A 26,629-nucleotide genomic window follows, 5' to 3' on the forward strand; every position below is an offset into this window, starting at 1 on the left:
GTTCTAGGTGCTGAGTCCGGAACCGCGGAACTGCTACGGTCGCAGGTTCGAATCCTGCCTCGGGCATGGATGTGTGTGATGTCCTTAGGTTAGTTAGGTTTAATTAGTTCTAAGTTCAAGGGGATTGATGACCACAGATGTTAAATCCCATAGTGCTCAGAGCCATTTGAACCATATGATCGTACTTTTGATCATAAGCATATCTGTGGTATTGAGTCAAATGACATGCGGAAATTGAGACATACTTTATTTATCTGGGGCATTTGACCCAGTGCCCCATTGTAGGTTGTTAACGAAGGTACGAGCAAATGGAATAAGCTCACAGATACGTGAGTGGCTCTAAGACTCCTTAAATAACAGAACCCATTACCTTGTCTTTGACGGCGAGTGTTCATCAAGGACGAGGGTATTGTCAGAAGTGCCCCCGGGAAGTGTGATAGGACTGCTTTTGTTCTCTAAATACATAAATGATTTGGCTGAAAGGGTAAGCAGCAAACTGCGGTTGTTTGTTGATGATGCCGTGGTGTACGGTAAGGTGTCGAAGTTGAGTGACTGTAGGAAGCTACAACACGACTTTGACAAATTTTCCAGTTGGTGTGACGAATGACAGTTAGTCCTAAATGAGGAAAAATGTAAGTTAATGAGGATGAGTAGGAAGATCAAACCTGTAATGTTCGGATACAGTATTACTAGTGTCTTGCTTGACACAGTCAACTGTTAAAATATTTGGGCGTAACGTTGCATAGCGATATGAGGTGGAACGAGCCTATGAGAATTGTGTTAGGGAACGCGAATGGTCGACTTCGGTTTATTGGGAGAATTTTAGGAAATAGTGGTTCACCTATAAAGGAGACCGTGTAGAGGACGCTGGCGCGACCTATTCTTGAGTGCTGCTCGAATGTTAGGGATCCGCACCAGATCGGACGGAAGGACGACATCAAAGCAATTCAGAGGCAGGCTGCTAGATTTGCTACCGATAAGTTTGAACAACATGTAGTGTTACGGAGATGCTTCGGGAACTCAAATGGGAATTCTTGGAGGGAAGATGACGTTTTTTCCGAGAAACACTATTGAGAAACCAGAATGAGATTTTCATTCTGCAGCGGAGTGTGTGCTGATATGAAACTTCCTAGCAGATTAAAACGGTGTGCCGGACCGAGACTCGAACTCGGGACCTTTGCCTTTCGCGGGCAAGTGCTTTACCAACTAAGCTACCCGAGCACAACTCACGCCCCGTCCTCACAGCTTTACTTCTGCCAGTATCTCGTCTCCTACCTTCCAGACTTTACAGAAGCTCTCCTGCGAACCTCGAGTCTCGGTCGAGTACACCGTTTTAATCTGCCAGGAAGTTTCACTATTGAGAAAATTTAGAGAAATGGAATCTGAAGCTGACTGCTGCACGATTCTGCTGCAGTCAACATACATGCGCGTAAGGACCACGAGGATAAGATACCAGAGAGCTCATACGGAGGCATACAAACAGTCGCCTTCATCAACCACCATACGGCTGCTTGCGAAGTATGTATGTATATGTAGATGTAGATATCTTGATTCATGTCTTTCACCATATCATGTGAGAAAAGTGCGAGTTGGATTTCACACAATCTGTGTTTGCGAAATCCTTCTTGTATGATCAGGAGGAGGTCGTTCTGTGCGATATACTTCATTATCTTCTAAGATTCTGCAACAAATGGATGTCAGGTATATTGCACGGTAGTTTTGTGGATCACTTCTGCAAGCCTTCTTGTAGACAATTTCTACTGGTATTCCATATCCAGTGGAAGCCGCTCACTGATGATTAGATACCGTAGCACTACAGAATTGCCCGGTTGTTGATTGGTACGTTTTAAGCTCTGTCCCGAATAGTGTCGGACATTTTCTATGGCATTTAGACTGCGTGATTTAACGGGCCAGTTGGGGACCATAGGGTGGCTGAGAGTGTGTCAAATTAGGAACGTATGCGTGTGAACACAGCTGTTGTCATCTTGGAAGACAGGAGTGTCCACAGCGTATTCATAACGAAGATATTGAAGAAAAGACCACACTTGGTCATCGACAATGTTGAAACAAACATTTTGATTCACGTTTACGGTAACCTGAGTCAGTGAGCCCAAATCACGGCACGAAAAAACACACCCAAATCATCAGAGTATCACTTCCAGACAGAAGCCCAACCCTCCACATGGTACGGGTTAAACGCCTCATTGGGCAATCGGTGCACTGCCAGGGAGGAAGGAAGATTAGCGTTTAACGTCCCATCGACATGGATGTCATTAGAAGCGGAGCTCAAACCCAGATTGTTTCAAGAATGGGGAAGAAATCGTCTGTGCAATTTCAAAGCAACCATCCCAGCGTTTGCCTGGAGGGAAATCAAGGGGAAACTAAATCTGAGTGGTAGGACTTGGATTTGAACCTCATCCTCCCGAATGTGAGTCTAGTGTACTAACCACTGTGTACCTTGTTCAGTCAGTGAACTAGATGCCGTATTATTATGTGAAATGAGAAAGAATCACTAATCATCAGACCACACTAGATGCCTCCAATCAGCCACTGTTCAGTTTGTGAATTGTCTGGCCCATTGAAGACGTGCAGCTTCATGTGCCTTGATGAGCAATGACTTCTTTTAGCTATCCGTCTCCAAATGTCCACTGCATGCAATTCCCTACCCAATTTTCCCTCGGAAACTGGTTATCATTGACCTACATTCACTCACAGCAGCATTTCCTGTCAGTTTTGAAATCGTTTGTCATTGACAAAGTGTGACAGTCGTCTTTGGTCCCTGTCAGTTAAAGTATTTATACAACCACTGTTCCTACACTGCATTGCTTAACTGCAGGTGATGCATATTTTCTTGTTGACACCTTTACCAGGTAACACATCAACAAATTGCGCAAATTAATTTAAGGTGTGGTGACTGACACGTCCAAAACACTTTCCTGCCATTGCGTCACACCTTCATGCTGACCCCTCTTACTCTGCCCATCCCATACAATCGACTGGCACATACCAGGTGGTTATAATTAAACTGATGGTGTTCCGAATTCTGCAGTGTGGGCTGTATACATTGCAGGATGCTGAAACACTGTAGGTATATTCATTCATTAATCGATGCGCTCACAGAGTATGCTGAAAAAATAATAGTTCCACTTCCTGCCATCATGTGAAAGTATGGCGCCGTAAACTGTCAGAATGTGTTTTGGGTGCAGGAAAAGAGGAGGAACGATCAAACACATGATAATGGTGGTTCTGGCGAGTTTATTGGGAAATTTTCACAAGATACATGTGTTCAGTATGGTCTCCGGATTCAGCAACATGCTGAATCCGTAATACACCATATTCGACAGATGCTTGCAGAATATTCAATGTAATCAGAGCGATATGTCATCTTATGCTATTATTCAGATCAGGAAAGGTTTGGATACATCCCTGATAAACATGATCTTTCCTATGTCCCCACAATCAGAAGTCACATAGATTTAGGTCGATGCATCTGGAAGGCCATACATCTTGAAATTGCCTAGAGATGTTCCATTCATTACCAAAAGTTTCTCAAAGCAAATTTTTCACCTAGCGAGTTCTATGTGACTCACTCCATGTTGCATCAAAATAGTGGTGTGGGCACAGCTGCATTCTTGCAAAGCTGGGATCATGTGTTGCAAAAGGAGGTCCTTATAACATACAGATGTCCCTGTACACCTAACAAGCCCACGAGATGCCATCTGCTCAAAGAAAAATGGACCGAGAATGAAGTAGCTTTTGAAACCACACCACGCAGTCACATAAGCTGAGTGCAGTGGATGTTCCTGCACAATGTGTGGTGGAGTAGAATCCCGTACATGACCATTCTGTGCATTCATGTCACCATACAGAGTAAAATGTGCCTCATCCATCCAAAGATATTCCCCGGCCACATGTCATCCATTTCCATGCAAGCCAAATGGTTCAAATGGCTCTGAGCACTATGGGACTCAACTGCTGTGGTCATCAGTCCCCTAGAACTTAGAACTACTTAAACCTAACTAACCTAAGGACATCACACACATCCATGCCCAAGGCAGGATTCGAACCTGTGACCGTAGAAGTCTCATGGTTTCGGACTGCGCGCCTAGAACCCCGAGACCACTGCGGCCAGCATGCATGCCAAAAGGCGAATGGCAAGGTCAAGGCATTGTAGCCTGTCTGCGGCTTCATTGGGTGCACATCCTGAATCTTGTGGGGATGCCAGTCTAAAAAGCACTGCAAACGCTTTTCTTTTGAATTGTTTGGCCGGCTGCGGTGGTCTCGCGGTTCTAGGTGCGCAGTCCGGAACCGTGCGACTGCTACGGTCACAGGTTCGAATCCTGCCTTGGGCATGGATGTGTGTGATGTCCTTAGGTTAGTTAGGTTTAAGTAGTTCTAAGTTCTAGGGGACTAATGACCACAGCAGTTGAGTCCCATAGTGCTCAGAGCCATTTGAACCATTTTGAATTGTTGATCTGGGGAGAAACAATTGCCATGACATATCTCGAGCACTGATTGCAGAATTTGAAGCATGTGCTGCACAGTCAGTTATAGCTACAGTACCTTCATCAACAACTGTCATGGGGATGGGCTGCCTCCCTCTTCCTGCTGCACAATCTAATTCACATGTTTCTTCAAATTTCTTGATCATATTCTTTAGCCCATTTATAGACAAAGGGCCTCTTTGCAGCTGTTTCTGTCAGTAATATTCCCACAATGCAGTGCTGCTGTTGCTGCCATTCTGATAAAATAACTTTACCAGCATTACACAGTCTTTCTTCTCAATAGCCATTGTGTTTCATATGGAAAACTTCAACTTTCTTAACCCTTCACACCAACAGTCACTTCACAAAAGGAATCTACATGTGTCACCATGCAATACAGCACATTGACAGTGAAACAGGAAACATTTCGCATTCTGACTCTGCTTAGAATGCCATATTTTCACCTGGACGCAAAATTGGAACTATTAATTTTTTCAGCATCTCCACCCCCCCCCCCCCCTCCACCAATGCACCAATTACTGTTTCAGGATCCTGCAATTAATACAGTCTGAACTGCAGCACTTGGAACACTGTCAGTTTAATTATAACCACCAGGTGCATAGCACTTCACTGCTACAATGTAAGTCAGTGATGAAGGGTCACACGACTGCATGGTAGCAGCTCTACACCATCTACAGGGGTCCAAAGCAACCTGTGTCCTGTGTGCTATCTTAAGGTGGTGATTAATATTCTGTTTGAGAAAGTAACACTCATAAGATGAGATGTAAAACATTGAACTTGCTGTCTTTTCCAAGACAGCATAAGATTTATGATTGCTTAGGAACATTGTTTTTCTAATACAAAATTGTTGAATACAATTAACAGTGAACAGTTTGGAGAATTGATGAAACTATCTGTAGTTGGCGATAATCACCTTTATCCCAGTCAATGAAGACTGAAAACATTTGTGTAGACATGTGGGGGTGGGTGGGTGTTTAAAGATAGCTTTTTACATTTTTCTTGAATGACTCAAAAACCATGGCTTCTAGTGAAAATGTTTCCATGTACAAAATTAAACTACATTACATTTCCTACAAGAAACGTCTTATTCTTTTTTTTCATTTTTTAGGGATAGTTTCTGTGTTGAACGGTATGTAAAAATCATAAATTATTAACAACAGTGTTTTATTGGTATATGATTAATGTTTGCTGTTAAATGAAGTGGGTTGAAAACAAGTATGACATGTACATGCCACATGTCACATCTAACTGTAGTAGAGCCATAATAAGGGATAAATTATATTCTGGTGGAGTGAAAGGGTGGAGGAGGGGGGGAGGGGGAGGGGAAGGGGGAGGGGGGGAGGGAGGGAAGGTAGGTCACTGAGTTGTGGTCGTGCACTTCCCTCCTCTGTACATATGCAAACTGAAAATCAAGCAGGCAATTCCTTACTCTCTTGAACCTACTATGTCACAGGAAGCAACTGGACAGTGTTTCAAAAAGTTATACTGACCCTTCTGCAACACTCCTTATGAATCAATGATGACAACATGCACAGCACACCCAGGGTTGTTTATTTTCCACAAAATGCATTAGTGCTACATCAGATACAGATATGATATAGTAATATTACCAACACAAGAAACACAGAAGGACAGATTCCATGTAAATCTCTTCAGATTGTTCTACACAGCTAGAGGGGAAATTGTTTCCTATTCAATTTGCACAATAGCTGTAGTGTTATTCTGGGGAAAGGAGCCTCCTCCATCATGAGCACTCCTCACTTGTCAATTTACAGATATTTCTTTTCTAGCACTTTTATGTGAGTAGGAAAAATAGCTTCACTGAGCTCGTATTTATATAGTGGAGCTTTTTTCAGTTTATTGAGTATGTATCTGCAGTTGTTGAGTGAGCTTTTATGTAAAGTACATTCTTGTAAACAATGGGTGAGAAGTGTTTAACTTGTGTGATTTTGTCAGTGACCAATATAGTGTTAGTGGGAATAGGACTGGATAGGTAAACATGCCACTTGGCTGATGGATATCATTGACATGTAACCATGTTTAGTCACTTGGTACTGAATTAATGAATGGCCAGAAAGTCATTGCACTTCTTTCACCAGTAATTGTATTACTGATAGACTTCATTCGGTTCAGGAATTGCTGGCACTTGTAGGGTAGGCTGCACTGATTGCAACCACTTACCACAGATCTACAGTATATCTTATATGGTGGGTGTGAACATATGTGATGGAATTAGACTGATTATGTTCAAGTCTAGAGCACTGACATGCTATAACACATTGCTTGGCTTATGTTGAAATATCTGAAGCTCCATAATAAGTAGGTAACCTGCTTCTGCTGCAAAGGGAGACAATTTAAGCTTATGGGCCTCTTCAGATGTTGGGACAGCCGAGGTTGAACATTTCATATGCCTCGTGCTGTGAGAAGTAATCCAGCCATTGATAATGGAGACAATGAAATTAACATTGTCAAATACATATTGACAGCATGTTACACTTGGGAGAGGCTCTTCAGTGTTGTACAAAGTTGGCAGCTCTGACTATTCAGTTTATGCATATAATAGCTCATCCAACAACTGCAAATAAGTACTCAATAAGCTGAAAATAACTCCACTACATAAACATGATCTTGGTAAAATTATTTTGTCTATTCACTTGAGAGAACAGGAAAAGGAATGCTCAGTAGTTGTAATCTTCCTGGCCAGCTACACTAGTCACTGCCATGTTGTGCTGTTGACACAGTTGTCACGGTTGTTGGTCTTACATGTGAGTGCAGCTACTTATTTAGTTATTACTGAATTCATTTTTGTCCAGATCGCTCCCTCTATGTTAGCATCTTTGTTCCATTCCCCTGCATTTGTTTGACATGGGTGTGAACGCCCCCCCCCCCCCCCCCAAATTAATGATTGGCCCAACTGTCATAATTATATGAATACACTACTTTTCACAGTTTTACCTTTAATTTAGGTATGTCAGCTCCACAGTTCTTGTATGCTAGTAGCTCCTGCTCTTGTGTGAAGTTGGTGACACCTGAAGATGAAGCTTTGTACATAAAAACTATGCAGGCTTGTTCAAATGGTTCAGTCATGCTGATTTTGGTTTTCCATTGTTTTCCCATATCATTCTAAGCCAATACTGGGATGATTCACATTGATACACAATAGCTAAAACTTACCCTACTCCTCCGACATTATTAAATTTCATAATTTTAGTAATCATAGCTGTTGTTCTGGTTTCAACATTGTATAATTCACCAGTCATAAGTTCTTGATTTTTTTAAAAATCTGGTTACATAGTGAGGTATTCTGTGTTCATTTAATACAGATAAAGAGATCTGTTTGAATAAAAATGAGCAAAGAAATAAATAAAATATTGTGTTTGTTTCAGGCAAGTTTAGTGGCAAAAGATACGGAAATATTTGAGCAACTTTTTGCTCTTCAAGAAGCTGTCTTGGATCTGAAAGACCAAGTGGACTATTCAAGTTCAAGTGAATCAGCGTCACCATACCAGTCACCATCTTCAACTCGATCAAATTCTAGCAGTGAAGCTGACCGAAATGTTAGAACTAAGGTGAAGTAGAACATTTTAGTAGTGCAATTAGCAGTTCAACTGTTTTGTAATAATTTATGGATCTGAATAGATGTATTAACTATACACATGCACTTACAGTGACAATTCATGGATTTGCTCTATAATATAATATTCTTCTGTTCAAGTGTCTATTTCTCTGTGTGCAAAATATAAATATAGACTGTAACTCTGCAAAATTAGCTATGCAGCTGAGTATATTTTACAAACTGTTGTTAGATGCTCTGAAACATAATATTATCCAAAAAATGATGTTAGTAACAGGAAAACAAGGACATTCTTCAGTGCTCTATAACATCCTTACAAGAAAATCATAATTCTGGACAGACTACTATCTTATTAAGGCTATTTATTTTTCACCACTCTCATCTTGCATAGTTTGTGTTTGTTTATAGGAAACCTGTTCCTCAATAATGTTTTCGCCACAGTAAACCAGTTACATACTGTCACCTGTATAACAGAGATAAAAGTAAACATGCTTTTTCTCAACACTTCAGTAGGATATACTGTCTCCTGAAGCATGAATGGAATGATGCAGCTCATGCTTACTTTTCAGTCTGTCAATATGCCTTTAACTGTTGTGTCAAGGTCAGACAGTGCTCGGGTAGTTGCTTTACTGCAATGAGGATTGTCAGCATGGGATGTCACCAAATCACAGTACACCACATCATTAAGACATTAACCTACTATTATGAGACATGAAACATTGGAGATCTGCCTCACAGTGATCACCTGTGGTCAACATGAGCTGATCTGCTCCTAACAGATTATGGTTTGTATGTCTCCCAAGAAAAATGCAACAGAACTGTGTGTTGTCTTCTGGAGGCAACGGGAGGGCTGTGTCAACTCATAAACTCATACAGTGCACAGCCATCTCCACATTGTAAAATTGATGTCTAGGTATCTGTAACAAGCAACAACACAAGCACCCAGCACTGTTGTGTGCAAAAAAGGTGGTTGAGGGAACACTTAGTTTGGGACATGGATTAAAGGCTTCAGGTTATCATCACTGACAAGTTCATGACTTGTCTGTTAGGTGATGATTGTTGTAGAACGGTGTGGAGCTGTCTAGTTACCCCTGTAAAGCTTAAACATGAACTCCCACAAGTTCAGCAGAGAGGTGGGTAAGTCACATTTTGGCTCATTATCATTAATAGATGTCAGCTGCCTCTCCCCACTATCAATGAAATTATGATGACAGTGCAGTATCATGAAAGGATCCTCAAGCCTATTATCTGGCCCTACAGTCATCATTTCAGTGATGGGTTCATCTTTGAAGACAACGACACATGAGAATGCCACGACCACCTTGCGAACATTTTCCTCCAGGAAACAGGAATCAAAAAAATGTCACACCATGAATGGGAGAAATTGAATTGAGCATTGTGGTGTCTCAGGAGCCCACCTCACACATTGAATGACCTCAGAAGGATCATTGTAAAGAAGTGGGTCATGTGTGAGCAGCAACGTACTGACCACATTTTGGACAGGAAGCCAAGGGAGATTGAAATATTTTACAGTGAACTGGTTGGAGCAACACCATACTGAACACTACCCAAAAGCAGGTTTTGATTTCAGAGCTACACTATCTGAAAGGCTGCCTTTATTTTGCTTATTGCTTATTATTTATCTTATATTTTAGTTGTAGTTTCATAAGGCTTATTCTTTCATTCCTTGTTCTCCTTAAATCTAAATTCAAACATGTTTACACATGATGCTAAACGTTTTCTTTTTTGTGGGAAGGGGGGGGGGGGGGGGGAAATCAGTTTATGTGTGTACAATCATTTTGCTAATGTACCATGCACTAAGCCATGGAATAACTAAGGATTGTGCTTTCCAAAGCATATTCAGTCCAAACACCTTCTTTTTCTAGCAGCTGAAAAAGTGAGTTAGGATTTGGCCAACTTGTGTATCTTTTGCACTTTTACAAATTTGATCTGTCACAGAAATCTAAATTCATTCTAGCTCATGGGATGCTCATAGCACTAACAATATATGGGCCAACAATGAAGCATCTTGGAGCTTCTGTACACACAAAAAATGTGATCTTCACTGTTATGTAACTGTATCCTCATGAGACAGGGCACAATGCATGCTTCATAGGAGGTTCATTGGCAGCTTTTAAAGGAGATGATGGTATTATCCTCACAGTTACAGCATTGTACACCATAGTTCTTCATACAGGGTGGTTATAAAACTACTGTTTACTTGTGCCTGAGTTAAAACATTATTTTGTATTCATCAAATGAAATCTGTGACTTGTGAATAATAGTGTTATAGTGTTTAGCTGTATTTATTTACTTTATAAATTTTAGCATAATTCTTTTGTTTTAAGGTGTAAATTTATTTGTGTGTGTGTGTGTGTGTGTGTGTGTGTGTGTGTGTGTGTGTGTGTGTGCACAAGCACCCATGTGTACACATGCACAGTACTAATTGTTGTCATCATTTCAGAGATCAGCTAGCTTCGTACGACAGCATGTGTCCTACCCACCTATAAAACGCAACCGATCTAATCGCATGAAAGCCACAACACCCCAACATGGCTGCCAAGATTCTTATGACTCTGGGATTCACACTTCAGATCATGAAATATTTGTGTGATTGCTCTCATGTTCTGTGTATTATCAATGTGTACAGATCTTATTATCTGTAAACTGTTTTGGATTGAAGACAGGAAAGAACTACAGTAAATATTCATTGTATAAATGAGTCAGTTCAACAGCAACATAATAACAAAATGTTACATATTTTCACATTATGATGTGAGCTACTTATAAGTACAAGTTCTGAGAAGGACTAATGTTTCATTATTACTGTGTTTATATTATGTTGGAAATAAAAATATTTATTTGAGAATGTCATCAATTAAATGTTTTAAGTTTTGGTAAACAGAAAAGTACATTGAAAGGGCATTTCTTTATGATGAGTAGTAGATATTAAGTTATGGTACTAGTAGTACTCGGAGTTACATTCGTCCATGGATCACATTTACAAAGATACTGAGATTGTCATGACTCTAAAGTTAAAAAACATAAATATTAGCCTTATGTGCAGAGATTCACGTACTTACTGGCCTACTTTGACAAGTATGGAACATATGGTCAGCCATGGCATCATAGTAGGAAATGTCATATCATTTGTCTGAAGTTATTTAAGGAAGCAACAGAAAACATAAATCAGGATGGTCAGATGAAGATTAAAGACGGACTCCAACCTCATGAATGTACGGCCAACCTGTTAAAAACTGTGCAGTTTGATTCATTTTATCCATAGTGTTCAGTTCTGTATTGTTTATAATTCTTCCAAATAAGTTATTTAATAACATATGATGTCTCATGAGAAATGGTCTGTATTCATGGACATTACAGAAATGATCATTCAAAGTAAAAAGTCTAGTAAACATGAGCTCTAACATGCATACCTTAAGAACTTTGAGCACTTCTTCATCTTTGATACTGTCAAACAAATCTCTTCTATTGCTTTACAGATTTTGAGAGGTATTAGTATAGACAAAATCAAGAGAAACATGTTCAGTAAACATGGGCTCTAAAACACATACCTTAAGAGCTATGAACACTTGTTCATCTTCACTATTGTAAAACACAACTCTTCTACCAACATGTGCTTATAGCTCTTAAGGTATACATTTTACAGCCCATATTTACTAGACATTATTTTCTTTTTTTGGTCTGTTATGCCTCCTTCACAAATATGGAAAGCAAAGATCTTGCAGTAGAAGAGGTTTGTTTCACAGTATTGAAGATGAAGAGATGTTCATATCTCTTAAGGTATGTACTTTATGGCTAATGTTCACTACAATTATTTTTTCCCCCAAATAATCATTCCTGTCCTATCCCTAAATATTGGCTTTCTTATATCCTACATCAATTATTCATTTCTCAAAATCAATCACTGCATCCACTTCACAAATAGTTTCACAATGCAAAAGCTACTGTTACACTCTTCATTCATTTCTCAACATTAATCACTGCTCATTTTGCACACATGCACTATACATCCAAATAATAACCTGACATCTGGACCATTACAATTATATTCGGTTCCTATTTTGTGTACTATAACATCCCATTTGATGGCCTAAAACCTGAATCTGCATCTCTCCATAATAAGTGAGATGTTGAGTCAGAAAGAGGATGAGATGTTCATATTATCCATTGCAGAGCTATGATATAAGGTTTACCAGGATAACAAAAACATTCTAGTGCAAAAATTCCATTTTTAAACAATTTTGTTTTATAATCTTCTTAGGCATTTGATAGTACAATTTTATTCATTGATAGGAAATACTCTTTAGAGTTTTATGTCTATTTTTTCTTAGCAAATGTGAGTTTAGTCTAGATCTTATTCCAGAGTGATGTACAGAAGTGTTCCTGCAGTAATTAAGAGGGCTTTGTTTTGTGTAAAATTGACTGGTAAATGTACTCACATGGTGTAGTTAAAATCCCCAATGTTTTGAACAGATTGTTACAGTAAGCCTGATTATTAGTTCTGGTTAATATTGTTATGACCCTTTCCTGTAGTTGAACACTGCAATCCTGTTTTGTGTATTTGTAACAAAGAAACAACTTCCACAGCTAATACCTGATTGTGCATACAAATAGTAAAAGTCACAGACTGTTGCACTACGTGAAAGGGCTCTAAGGGCATAATGTACTCATGGCACTCAGTTTATAAGTATATTTGTATGTTCACAGCACTAAACCAGACAACTAGTATTTACTTTTAGAAATATTGTTTGTTTTATAATCTATAAGGGTATCATCTATATTTAATTTGACAGTATCATTTTCCCTCTTCACATAGAAAATGATGGAATTTATTTTCTTTATGTTCACTTTAACTTTACTGCATATTGATGAAGTGTAACCTTCCTTGGTCTTTTTTTTCTCAGTGACTATAACATTGTTGTCAGCAGCAATGATAATTTTTTCCCTTGCTTAATATTATTGGGAAAGTCATTGATGTAGGTCACAAATAGTATTGGCACTAATATGATACATGTATTAATGTATTTTGATTCTGATAAGTGATTTACTAAGAGTTTAGCATTATTTGATGTTTGTGTTACCTCCACTCTTTGTACCCTATTTGCTAGATAAAAACAGAATAAGTCATTAGCTAGACTTCTTATTTCTAATTACTCTAGCTCCTTAGAGTAGATTATTATGGCCAATAATATGAAAACCCTTAGAGAAATCTAACACAATGTCTGTGACACACAAAAGCAACAAGCACCATTTCTTTGAAAATAATTCTGCTACTATGGGAGAATCTGTACCTTTATCTCTTCAGAACCCAGACTTACAAGGCTGTATTTGTTGAAGTAAGTAACTAAGCTTTCATTTGTAATTGGTTCTATTATTGCTTGAGACTGTAGTGAAATGGATCAGTAGTTTTCTATGTCATCTGCAGAGACACAACTCTTGCTAATATTAAATATGCTGGAAATATTCTTGATGTGAATGGTCCATTGATTATGATTGTTAAAGGAGCTCTATATGTATTGTTTCAGTACGCAGATTGGTACTTTATTTGGCCCTGTTAACTTTTTTAGGCTTTTTGTACAGTTTTATTGACTTCATGCTCTTTTGCTGGTATAATATCCATATCTGGATATAGATCAAAAGATAGCTTGCTTCTTTCTGTAAATCAAGTATTCAATTTAATTTTTCCCTTTAAGCTCTCCAGCTATATGTAAGGAAACATTTCAATAGAATTAGTTACTACTGTTTTGACAGCAGCCTGCACCAGTTCCTTTTCCTCAGAACAGTTCAACTGTATGTATGGAAACAATGCAACAATAGCAGGCACTGTGCTACCAATACACTCATGAACAAGTGAACATACAACTAGCTTGCTTTGTATTGGCCACTGAATTCAAATCAGAATGGGACTCATAGGTATCTTTAGGCATTATAAAGTAGATTGCACAGCATATCAGGAAAAATTGTTTTCAAGGAGAAAATAAAACACATGTTGCAAATCGTTATAGATTAGTTGTGTGCGTGTATGTGCACTGATTCATGACACCATGACTAAATTGGGGGTACCAGATGTTTTAAACAAAAAAATGAACCACAGGATATATATAACTATTATTTAATTTAAAGGATGAATAAAATTATTTAATACAAAGGAAAAATATGTGATCCATGGAGTAGATCTTGATAACATTATGTAGTAGAATATTTCTGAATGGGGAATCCATGATAAATAAATTTCATACCCAAAAAATACGTGAACTCTAGTTCTGATTCTACATCCTTCATAGCAAATCTTGAGCAGCTCTTCATGCCTAACTTGTTAATTTAGTCACATCATAATAACTATTAGGCTTGTTTAAAAATATCTTTTACCTGTCTTGCAGCATTTAGCATATCCTGCTTAGCTTGAAACTACATTATACTCACTACAGCCCTCTTTTTGGGTGTTCTGAATTTCAGGGTCTGTGCATTTGACTGCCCCTCCCTCATTTTGTAGTTTAGTTCTGTAGTGAGCTGATTGATGTCATCACATCCTCATGTATGCTAAGATGAGAAAAAAAGTCATTTACAGAGGACCAACCCACCATCTTCCTTGAATAGTGTGGAAAACAATTTAAAATCCACACTCAGGCTTGTCAGTGTGCCCTACAAACAGTTATTAACCTGGGCATAGACTTGACCAGTGTTTGGCTCATCTACATGTCTCATGAGCTAGCACACTATATCATTGCACATAAATTTCTGGAGACTTATCTTATGACTGTTGAAATACAATTGATCACATATGGTTGCATCTTTTAAAAGTAAGACGATCATGTTGAATTAAAAAGATGTGCTATATAATGTGTATCAGAAATATTTTTTGCAAACTTTAAGGACTGAGGGGCAAGAGGGGATGGGGAGAGGAGGGGGGGCACTCAGCATCCTCAGTGACCAGGTGTTGCTGTTGGAACATGATCACAGAAGACTTCTTAACATTTGAACTTAGTCTGTGCAGGACATTTCATGAGTGTGATAGTAGTGAAATACTTGAAAGTGTTCAGTTAACCATGGTAAGAAATTCATTTTGTCATCAAGCAGCTATGAGTTTGATGTATAGCTGCACAAATGGTAATGGTTGAATCAGAAAATGTTTCCAGAGAGAAGACAGCTGAGTTCTCCAGTTTTTGTAGTTGTTTATCATCCTATTGGTGAGAAAGAGGTAAGCTGAGAATTTCTCATATTCCTGATCACTAAGAACACATTCTGTAGGTAGTCACAGAAGACACATGAATCAGCACACAACACATTGCTGTTGCATGTGGTACACCTCACAATACCATACCAATGGTACTCCAAAAAGCAGTTGTACACATATCATCACTACTAGTATTTGCAGGGTTCACCTACTGATCATCAACTACAGGAGAACTTTTTCCAAATTTTCTGCCCACAACCTGCTGATCCATTGTTCATATTTTCACTTTTGTTTGCAGATGAGTCAACACATGGAAGAGATAAAATAGAAAATGTTCACAAACAACATTTCTTGGGTGAATAACAATCATGTGATTCCGGCTGGAGACAAGCAGCAATTTAAAATTAATGTGAGGGCTGGAATTTCAGGTGACTGTCTAATTGGTCCATATAGGGGATGGTCCATTATATGTAACTAAAAATATAAAGACAAGATCAAGTGAAAGAGGGTACTGTGTTTCTTAGAGATGAAGCAATAGCTGAAAATGAATGCTGAAATATTTTTTGTAAAATCTTGTAGAAGTAGAATCAGTGTTTTGTTAGATGCCACCTGTCCTACCTATATTACATTATGCTTTTGTCAACCTGTGCAACTTCTTGTTGCCCCTAAATTATTTTGTATTACATGATATTGACACTTCCTTTGATTTTTTATGCCAGCTGGAAAGTTGATATATTCCATTTTTATACAAAAAGGAATAAACTGTTATGTTTCCAATTGTATCATTTTTCTCCTTCTTTACTTTTATGGAAAACACTAATTTGTATGACTTAAGCACTGCTGACTGGTCCATGTTGGCCAGTATATAGAAGAGGTATAACTTTATGCCTTTTCGTATCTATGACTGGATTAAACGATCATTAATTGAGTTTATTGTCAGTTCTTGGCAGAATATGATAGTAAATGCACAGAAAATCTCTCTTTCTACATACTTTCCAACAATTTTTATTTTTCACCTACAGGTTTTCAGGTTCTTAGGTTATCCTCAAATGACAACTGAACATCAAACTGCAGATAAAATAGTTAGAGGGCAGATATAAATATTTAATATTATACAAGTTGCAACATTTACAAATGTAAAGTTAATATATTAAAATTTTATGCAAAAAGGAATATGTTGCTATGTTTCCAATTGTATCACTTTTCTAATTCCTTACTTTTATGGAAAACATTAATTTGTATGAGTTAAGCACATTTTCTCTTTATTGAAAATGCACTCAACAAAAGCTAATACTGTTTTATGCAGTCAGTAAATATCATGTTAAGACAGCAATTCCCACAGCTTTGTCTGGTTGGTCAATGAATAATTTTTGACAGTACTTGTAGGTGTAACTTCTTTTTTTCAGCTTCATGGCTATATCAGACTTAACTATTTTGTTATAGTTTATAAAAAACAAGCAAACATTTGCAGGATTTCAGTATTTTTGCAAGAATCTCTTAAATTTTGTTCCCATAGAAAATGGTGTACCATTTTTTTCACACCTGACTGGTCCACATTGGCCACTATAAAGAAGAGGTATTACTTTATGCCTTTCCTTTTTGTGCAGGATGTTATGAATAAGGTCAGAGCTGTAGACACTGTTGAAAGCAAAGTGTTGATTCTCCACAAATTTATTTGAAAATCTGTTTCATATAGTTTTAAAGATATGAGCCATCATGAAGTGGAAAGGTTGACATTTTTTGTGTTGGTGAGTGCTGGGAACTTTCAGTAAGTGCAGTAGTGGTATCTGCTGTTTTCTTGTAAATGCTAAATAAGCTTTCAGTAGTTGTTGACCCACAGCTTGTAGATATTTCTCAAAAATCATGCATCACCATCAGCATCTATGAAAATCTTTATTATTACTACAAGTTTTTATTGCTGCTAATCATTAACAGGCTCAAAACTGCATAACAAAACTCACAACAAAGATTTTAAAAATTGTTTGTAAGAATCAACATGTCAGTAATATAATAGTAAACTGCATCCATGGTCTGGAGACTTGTACATTGTTGGAACAACATCACTGTTAGATGTCTGTATTAGATGTGTGTTCCTGAATAATGGGTACCATTCTGTATCTAAGTTAGTGACTTTAAATATTTACATAGATTATTCTTATTTCTAATATTAATTCTCTCAGCTCAGTTTGAAAAGCGATGTTATTTATGACGAATTGCAAATTGCACATTGGGAAACAGTGGTTAGCTTCACCATTTCCTTTGACAGACCTCTGAATTCACACTGCAAATAATTCGTTTTGCATGCTTTTTAACTTGGAAAACTTTAGACTGGCTTGTAGAATCATGCTAAAAAAAAAAATGCCCTTTAATGATATTATGAAATGGAAGCAAGCAAATTATGATACCTTGTTCATTTTTATATCATCTATGTCTAAGAGTGTCCAAACTGCAAAGAAATATATGTGTAGGTGCTACATCAGTTCTGTGTTATGCACATCCCAATTGGATTTACTATCAAACTGTAATTTTCTAAAACTTTGACCTCTTCTATATGACTTTCATCATACGTTAGACACACACTGGGAGAAAACCACTTAATAGTTCTAAAGTACACATATTTGCATCTTTTTAAAGTTTAGTGACAAAGAATTGGCTAGGAACCATCTATTGCTGTGCATAAAAACTTCATTAAAAAACTATTATAAAAATACATTTGATTTGCTACTTATTGTATTGTTTTTTTATGTGCAAATGAAACCAACTTGGCCTATGGTAGTGTTACTGATGAAAGTTGTTAATAAATAGAAGAAAAAGTTCTGTATGATGGAACATTGTGGGACACAACATGTAATTACATCCTAGTTAGATGATGGCTGACAGTTCAACAGAGCACTCTTTCCTATTGACATCTTTTGGTTCTTGGCAGAGAAATTTGATCTTAAAAATTTTGTGGCATTTCCTGTTACACCATAATATTTAAGTTTACTTAAAAGGATATTGTAATTTACACAGTCAAAAGGCTTTAATACATCACAGAAGATACTTGTAATTTATTGTCTAATGAATTAACTAAATTTTCACGCTATATGTAAATAGCCTCTCAATACTGAAACCCCTTAAAAGAGCCAAACTGTTTATTTGACAGTATTATTCAAAATCAGATGGTTAAGAAACAACTTGTATGTTATCTTTCCTAAAATATTCTTGAACACTGGCAAAAATGAATTTGAACATAAGTATTATGATATTTCAATATCTACTTTCCTATACAGAGGCTTAACTTAATCATATTTCAAACAATCTGAAATTGCTCCAATGATAAAGCAATGGTTACACAAATAACTTAATATATTACACAGTTCCAATAATCATTGTAGGAATAAAAACTGGCAGCTTGACATTACAAAGATTAACACCCATAAAATATTTGGACATTTCCATCAAAACATCAGAAGTTTTTTCAGTAACAAAAATGAACTTCTCACATCAAACAAAACAGCAAAACATCTAACACTATTTCTATAGATGTACTCTGCATAACAGATCATCATCTGGAAGTCACAGCAATTGAATAAATGCACCTAGATGAATAGAAGTTAGTTTACAATGGTGTATGTCTAATATGAGGAAAGGACAGTGTCGCTACATACACAAAAAGTGGAAGTTCCATGCCACAGAACTCAGTAAATACTACACTGAACATCTAGTTCAGTGTTGCAGTTCAGTAATGCAGTATATTTGGAAACATACAAGACAGCAGTTCAGACAGTCTACACACTCCAAACAGGAAATATTTTGATGTACATTAAGCAGTTACAAGACTTACTACAAGGGTGAACCAAATATAAACCATAATTTTTGTATAGCACCCCTTTCAGTTCACAAGGGTGGTGTTATCTCTGCTCATTATTGCTTTCATTTCCAGCGAGCTTCCTCCACTGTTATAAAATTGTCGTCTGTTTCTTTAGTCGGAATCACAATGTCAGAACAAGAGGTACCATCATCTGTTGTGCAATATGTTATAATCAAGTTTCTCACAAAGGCAGATATAAAAGCATCCTGAAAGACTTGCAGTAGAGTTTAGGTACAACACCCTGAAAAAGACTCAAGTGTATACATGGCACAAGCAGTTTTTACAGGGCCAAGAAACAGCTGAGAATACAGCTCATCAACATCGTTGAAGAACCAGCATGACCGAGGATAGCCAACTTATTGAAGACAATCACCAAATAACAGTTTCTGAAATTGTTACTGAGGTTGGCATAAGCTACAGCAGTGCTCAGGTGATCATTACAGACAACATTGAATTTTGAAAAGTGTCTGCAAAATGAGTGCCTCGTCTTCTCACCACAGAGCACAAAAAATTCAGGAATTGTTCTGGACCACACTAGAACATTCTGCCTACAATTCAGACTTATTACCCTGTGATTTTCATTTCTTTGGACTGCCAAAGGAAGCAGATGGAGAACACAAATATGGTGATGATGGTATTGTCAAAGTGTTCATGTGCAATTGGGTGCTGTCACCGCCACATTCATCTTATGATAATGAGATCAAGAAATTGACAATCAACTAGGAAAAATGTGTTTCCCATTAGGACCCTATACAAAAAAATAAATAAGTTTGTATGAATTTTTCTGAAGCTTAAATAAGCTCACAAACTAATTCCAGTTTATATTTGATTCACTCTCACAGTCAAACTCTGTAGAAATAAATGGAAAATGATTCTATGTGGAGATTTCAATACAGATTTCATCTCTGGCGTATTTACTAATGATTCTACACTGATCATCTAGAACATTATAACCACCACCCTACTATCGATATAAACCCATCCAGGCGATAGCAGCATCAGCTGGTGAGGAATGTCTGTTATTCAGACACACTCATGGTGCATGTAGTATCAGTGAGCATGCTGTACATATGGAGAATGGGGAAGCTTGCCCAAGGGCAGATTGTGATGGCCCAGAGGCTTGGCATAAGCACCAATACATGGAGAAACCAAGGTGAAACCATGTCCAGACATTATGGGGTTGAGTGGCCACCCCTCATTACAAATGTCAGATATTGTACACAGGACAGACTGGTAAAACAGGACAGGTGGTGAACTGTGGCAGTACTAACATCAGACTTTAATGCTGGGCAGAGAGCATGTGTGTCTGAAGACACAGTGCACCAAAGACTCCTAACAATGGGCGTCTGCAGCCGACAACCCATGCATTTGGCAATGTTAGCTCCACAACATCGGCAACTATGACTGAAATGAGCACATGATTATTTGCACTAGAAATTGGCCCAGTGGCAGAGCATTGCACAGTCTGATGAAGCTCGATACCTTCATCATCATGTTGACTGTCTGGAATGAATCTGTCATCTTCCAGGGGATAGCTCCTTGACACCTGTAATGTGGGATGGAGACAAGCTGGCAGTGGCTTCATTATGCTCCAGGGAAATTCATGTGGACATCCATGGGTCAAGTGGAGCTCGTGCAAGGCACTGTGATATCCAAGGCATATCATACACTGGTTGGAGACCACGTACACCCCTTCATGAAATCAAGTTCACCTCAAACAGTACTGACTGAGAGCACCTGCATTTGCTGATGCCCAGCTTTGCTTTCATTCACACAGTAACATCTCCAACAGGAGTAGAAGGATATAGTGCAACAGCAATTGATAATTAATTTCTAAATTCCTCCATCTTTAATAAAATACATATGAGCCCAATAATAAATTATCTATCTGACCACAATGGTCATATGACAGTAATAAAGCACCCCCCCCCCCACCAAAAAAAAAATTAGGTTTAGCCAATAAAAGAAAAGTAAATTTTCACATAATTGTAATTGCTGACTCAGTTACACCATTCAGGGTAAATTTACAGGAACAGAAATGGGAAGAAGTTTGCGAAATAGTAGATGAGAAATTTCATCCCTTTCTAAAAATAGTCTTACAACATTATTAATCCAGTTTTCCTTTACAATGGGTCATGCACATTTATAGTGAGAGCTGAGACAAAGGGTGGCTGCTGTATCCTGCTACAAGTACATGTGAGTGTGAGTGTGCTGAGTGTAGTGTCACCGCACGTGTGTCCTTAAATGAAATGCCAATGGTATCAGTATGTGCTGTCCACTAGAGGCCACCTGTAGGAAGCATGCACATGGCACAGTCTCTTCACTCCACCTACCAGTGACTCGCACCTATATACGTGCAGAGCAGCACTGACTCACTCTCACATGCACTAGTAACAGGATACAGCAGTGGCTAACATCTGGGAACAAAACATCTTGTCTACAAAGAGAGAGCTTTACTTAATGCAGAGGACTGTCTCTAATTAAGCCTTAAAATGAACTATATGCAGTACTGCAAAATTCTTCAGTATGTCATCAAAAAAAGCAAAAACCATGTAATATGCACAAAAAATAAACATAGCCAAAGCCTTGCAGACAAACAAAAATTACGCGAAGCAAAATGTAGTGTGAGGATGGCTATGCGAGAGGCATCCAATGAATTCACAAGTAAAGTTCTATGTACTGACTTGGCAGAAAATCCTAACAAATTTTGGTCTTATGTCAAAGCGTTAGATGGATCAAAACAAAATGTCCAGACTCTCTGTGACCAAAATGGTACTGAAACAGAGGATGACAGACTAAAGGCCGAAATACTAAATGTCTTTCTCCAAAGCTGTTTCACAGAGGAAGACTGCACTGTAGATCCTTCTCTAGACTGTCGCACAGATGACAAAATGGTAGATATCGAAATAGATGACAGAGGGATAGAGAAACAATTAAAATCGCTCAAAAGAGGAAAGGCCACTGGACCTGATGGGATACCAGTTCGATTTTACACAGAGTACGTGAAGGAACTTGCCCCCCTTCTTGCTGTAGTACCGTAGGTCTCTAGAAGAGTGTAGCGTTCCAAAGGATTGGAAACGGGCACAGGTCATCCCCATTTTCAAGAAGGGACGTCGAAGAAATATGCAGAACTATAGACCTATATCTCTAACGTCGATCAGTTGTAGAATTTTGGGACAAATATTATGTTTGAATATAATCACTTTTCTGGGGACTAGAAACCTACTCTGTAGGAATCAGCATGGATTTCAAAAAAGACAGTTGTGTGAAACCGAGCTCACGCTATTCATCCACGAGACTCAGAGGGCCATAGACACGGGTTCCCAGGTAGATGCCGTGTTTCTTGACTCCCGCAACGCGTTCGATACAGTTCCCCACAGTCGTTTAATGAACAAAGTAAGATCATATGGACTATCAGACCAATTGTGTGATTGTGTTGAAGAGTTCGTAGATAACAGAATGCAGCATGTCATTCTCAATGGAGAGAAGTCTTCCGAAGTAAGAGTGATTTCATGTGTGCCACAGGGGAGTGTCATAGGACCGTTGCTATTCACAATATACATAAATGACCTTGTGAATGACATTGGAAGTTCACTGAGGCTTTTTGCAGATGATGCTCTGGTGTGTCGAGAGGTTGTAACAATGGAAAATTGTACTGAAATGCAGGAGGATCTGCAGCGAATTGACGCATGGTGCAGGGAATGGCAATTGAATCTCAACGTAGGCAAGTGTAATGTGCTGCAAATACATAGAAAGATAGATCCCGTATCATTTAGCTACAAAATAGCAGGTCAACAACTGGAAGCAGTTAATTCCATAAATTATCTGGGAGTATGCATTAGGAGTGATTTAAAATGGAATGATCATATAAAGTTGATCGTCGATAAAGCAGATGACAGACTGAGATTCATTGGAAGAATCTTAAGGAAATGCAATCTGAAAACAAAGGAAGTAGGTTACAGTACGCTTGTTAACCCACTGCTTGAATACTGCTCAGCAGCATGGGATCCGTACCAGATAGGGTTGATAGAAGAGATAGAGAAGATCCAACGGAGAGCAGCACGCTTCGTTACAGGATCATTTAGTAATAGCGAGAGTGTTACGGAGATGATAGATAAACTGCAGTGGAGGACTCTGCAGGAGAGACACTCAGTAGCTTGGTACGGGCTTTTGTTAAAGTTTCGAGAACATATCTTCGCTGAAGAGTCAAGCAGTATATTGCTCCCTCCTACGTATATCTCGCGAAGAGACCATGAAGATAAAATCAGAGAGATTAGAGCCCACACAGAAGCATACCAACAATCCTTCTTTCCATGAACAATACGAGACTGGAATAGAAGGGAGAACCGATAGAGGTACTTAAGGTACCCTCCGCCACACACCGTCAGGTTTCTTGTGGAGTATGGATGTAGATGTAGATGCTAAAATCTTGTACTGGATTGGTAGCATCAAATTTGAGTTGCCTTTATATTAAGTCAAGAGTATTTTCTGAAAGTTTAAGGTATGTGATAGTAACACCAACATTAAAGAAAGTGGAAATAAGCTACTGAGCTCTAATTATAGACTAATGTCGCTTCTTCTCATATGCCCAAAGTTTTTGAGAAAGTAGAATGCAGCAGAATACTGAACCATCTATCCGAGAATAACCTTTTAACAACAGCTCTTGGAATTCCCCAAGTCTTCTCTATTGAGAATGCAATATATGATCTTGCAAACTTAATTCTAGTAGAATTAAACAACAAAAATTACCCAGTTGACATTTCCTGTGATTTCCTCAGGGCATTTAAATGAGTAAATCATAAAATTCTGCTTTGGAAACTAAAATGGTATGGCATTAAAGCTCTCCCCTTTGCACTGGTGGATCCTAACAATAGAAAATGAAGTGTCACGTTAGTAAATGATACAACAGGGATAAGATTGAATTCAGAGTGGGATAACAGTAAATATGGTGAGCTGAAAAGTTCAGTGCTTGGTCTGCTCCTGTTCTTTGCCTATATTAACTATCTACCTGGGACATTGTAGGTCTCTTCAAAAACTGTAAAGTTTGATGATGGTGTGACTATACTGATAAAAAGACCAAAGACAATCATAACAGACAAAGCCAAGGAAATGATGGAATACAATCACAACTGGCTCACAGCTGATGGCTTAACACGTAATCTTGCAAAAGCTCATATTACTTCTGTCCAATGCCCAGCTTTTGTATCACTCTCTTGTTTGGTTTTTAGGAAACCAAACAAAGAACATGTTTGGTGAGGTCATCTCTGGCGGGCTGCTTGAATTTGCACATGCAATGGCTAGATTGGCTAACTTCAATGCTAATTAACGTATAAATGGCTCAAGATACTTAATTTTTTCCCAACAGTTATTTCTCAGCACAACTAACCCTAAAATACCTTCACTAACTTTTCAGGTTGTTCTGACCACCCTGTCCAGACAACTGATATAGGTCTGTGTAAAACTTCATAAATGCTTTGTTTTTAAATATTGGATAAAAACAGCAGCTGAGTAGCACAAGAGGAGCAGAAGTGGTTTTTTTTTTAAAGAAAATAGCTGTTTTTCTCTTAACATAACAGCTATAAAAAGTAATCTAGAAGTGATCATCATAATTCTAGTTTGAGTAGATTAGTGCTAGTCACAATTTGGTTTTAGTATGCTTTACAGAAGCAGCCAGTGGTGGTTGTTTCTGATTCTTAATGTATAACTTGACTCATTCTGCATTCCTGAAAGATCTCTTCCATAAAGAGATTTAGGAAACATGATGTGTGAATGAATAAAGTGACGGAATCAGCAACTGTTTACCTGATTGGAAAGTTCACAGTAGTAAAATGTTGAATAGCGAGGCTAAAAATAGCTATAAATCAATACTTGTAGAACTCTTAAGAAAATCTATATTAAAATCACCAGCAACCACTATTGCTTTTTGTTGTCAAATAGGAAAATAGGGCCTCAAGACACTTTCTGAAAGTATTGAAATTTCCTACATATGTACAGTATACACTTACTATTGTAATGAATTTGTTATGAAATTTTACTTTTGTCATACATGTCTACATCTGCTGCTCTAGGCAAAATGTATTTATGGTTGTCAGAATGAATTTTCACTCTGCAGTGGAGTGTGTGCTGATTTGAAAGCTCAAATGATGACCTGTCCTCATAGTTATACTTCTGTCTCCTGTCTGTATCCTACCCGCCACAGTTTTTGATGGAGGGAGGCAGAATGGTATTAAAATCTCATTAGGGAACTCTTCACAATTGCGTTACTCACCTGACTATGGCGCTACCATGGCCAAACTGCAAACTATGGCTCAGTATAAAGGTCAGTGCAATGTTATCAGATGTCACTTCACTTTCAGATTGTGAACCATAAACATCAACTGACTAAAGTAAATTATTCTTTAGTGAAACATGGCTCACTATCCTCCTACTGAGATTGTTGATATGATGTTAATTTTAGGTGAATGCCATAACAATTACGTTGCAGCTGCGCAGTTGTATACAGATTGTTTCCCAAACAGATGACATCCAAGTAAAAACATTATTCGAAATTGCACTCAATGAGCTCAAAATGGATACATGCACCGTCCACCTCGTCATCGCATATACAATGAAAATGATGCCCATACCTTTACCGTTCTCACCTGTGTTCAACTGGATCCAGAAGTGAGTAGCCATGCAATTCAGAGACAAATTGGAATACCTAAATCAACTGTTTTGAGGATTTTGAAGGCACATAAATATCATGCATATCATATCACACTGACACAGGCAACACTGAAATATATGCAAATACACATGCATTTCTGCCAATGGGCCTTGGAAATGATAAGAGGTGACAATAATTTTTTTTTTTAGATATGTTATGTTCACCGATGAAGCCACTTTCAAAAACTGTGACGAATTAAATCGTCATGATTGTCATTATTAGTCCCCTGTCAATCCACACTGGCACAGACCCTTGACAATCAACAAAAATGGTCGTTAATGGTCTGGTGTGGAATTTAAATGGTTACTTGATACGACCATATTTTTTTGACCGAAATGTTACTGCGGAATCTTATTTACAACTTCACCACGATGATTTGTTGGAGCTAATGGAAGATGTTGATTTAGAAACTAGGCAACGAATGTGGTTCCAACAGGGTGGAGCAGCTCCCCATTATGCTAAAAATGTGTAGAATGTTTTAAATTTACAGTACCCAGGTCAGTGAATAGGGCGCAGCAAACCAATACAGTGGCCTCCACATTCACATGACCTAACATCTCCCGATTTTTTCTTGCAGGGTTATTTAAAAAATACTGTTTATGAAATACAGCCCATAACCCAAAATGATATGTAGCAATGCATTCGAAGAGCATGTGCAGCCATACCACAGAATGTGCTGCTCAAAACTGCGGGCAACTTTCGCAGATGATTGACTTTATGCATAGAAGCAGTTGGGGATAATTTTTAACAATTTCTTCATGGCTAATTTCATTAATTAAGCACCTCAAATTGAGAG

General features: G+C 38.1%; 1 protein-coding gene across 1 annotated transcript in view; it reads left to right on the forward strand.

Moving 5' to 3' along the window:
* The window catches only part of LOC126299001 (uncharacterized), an 86,413-nt gene extending 75,460 nt beyond the window's left edge, over positions 1-10,953 (forward strand). The window contains exons 2-3 of the mRNA XM_049990632.1: positions 7,892-8,074; positions 10,544-10,953. Of these exons, the coding sequence (XP_049846589.1) occupies positions 7,892-8,074; positions 10,544-10,693 (333 nt within the window). The 3' untranslated portion in view covers positions 10,694-10,953. The remainder of the gene's footprint in view (positions 1-7,891; positions 8,075-10,543) is intronic.
* The last annotated feature ends 15,676 nt before the right edge of the window (positions 10,954-26,629 follow it).

The sequence above is a fragment of the Schistocerca gregaria genome, chromosome X (genome assembly GCF_023897955.1).
Source record: "Schistocerca gregaria isolate iqSchGreg1 chromosome X, iqSchGreg1.2, whole genome shotgun sequence".
In the NCBI taxonomy this organism is placed as follows: domain Eukaryota; kingdom Metazoa; phylum Arthropoda; class Insecta; order Orthoptera; family Acrididae; genus Schistocerca; species Schistocerca gregaria.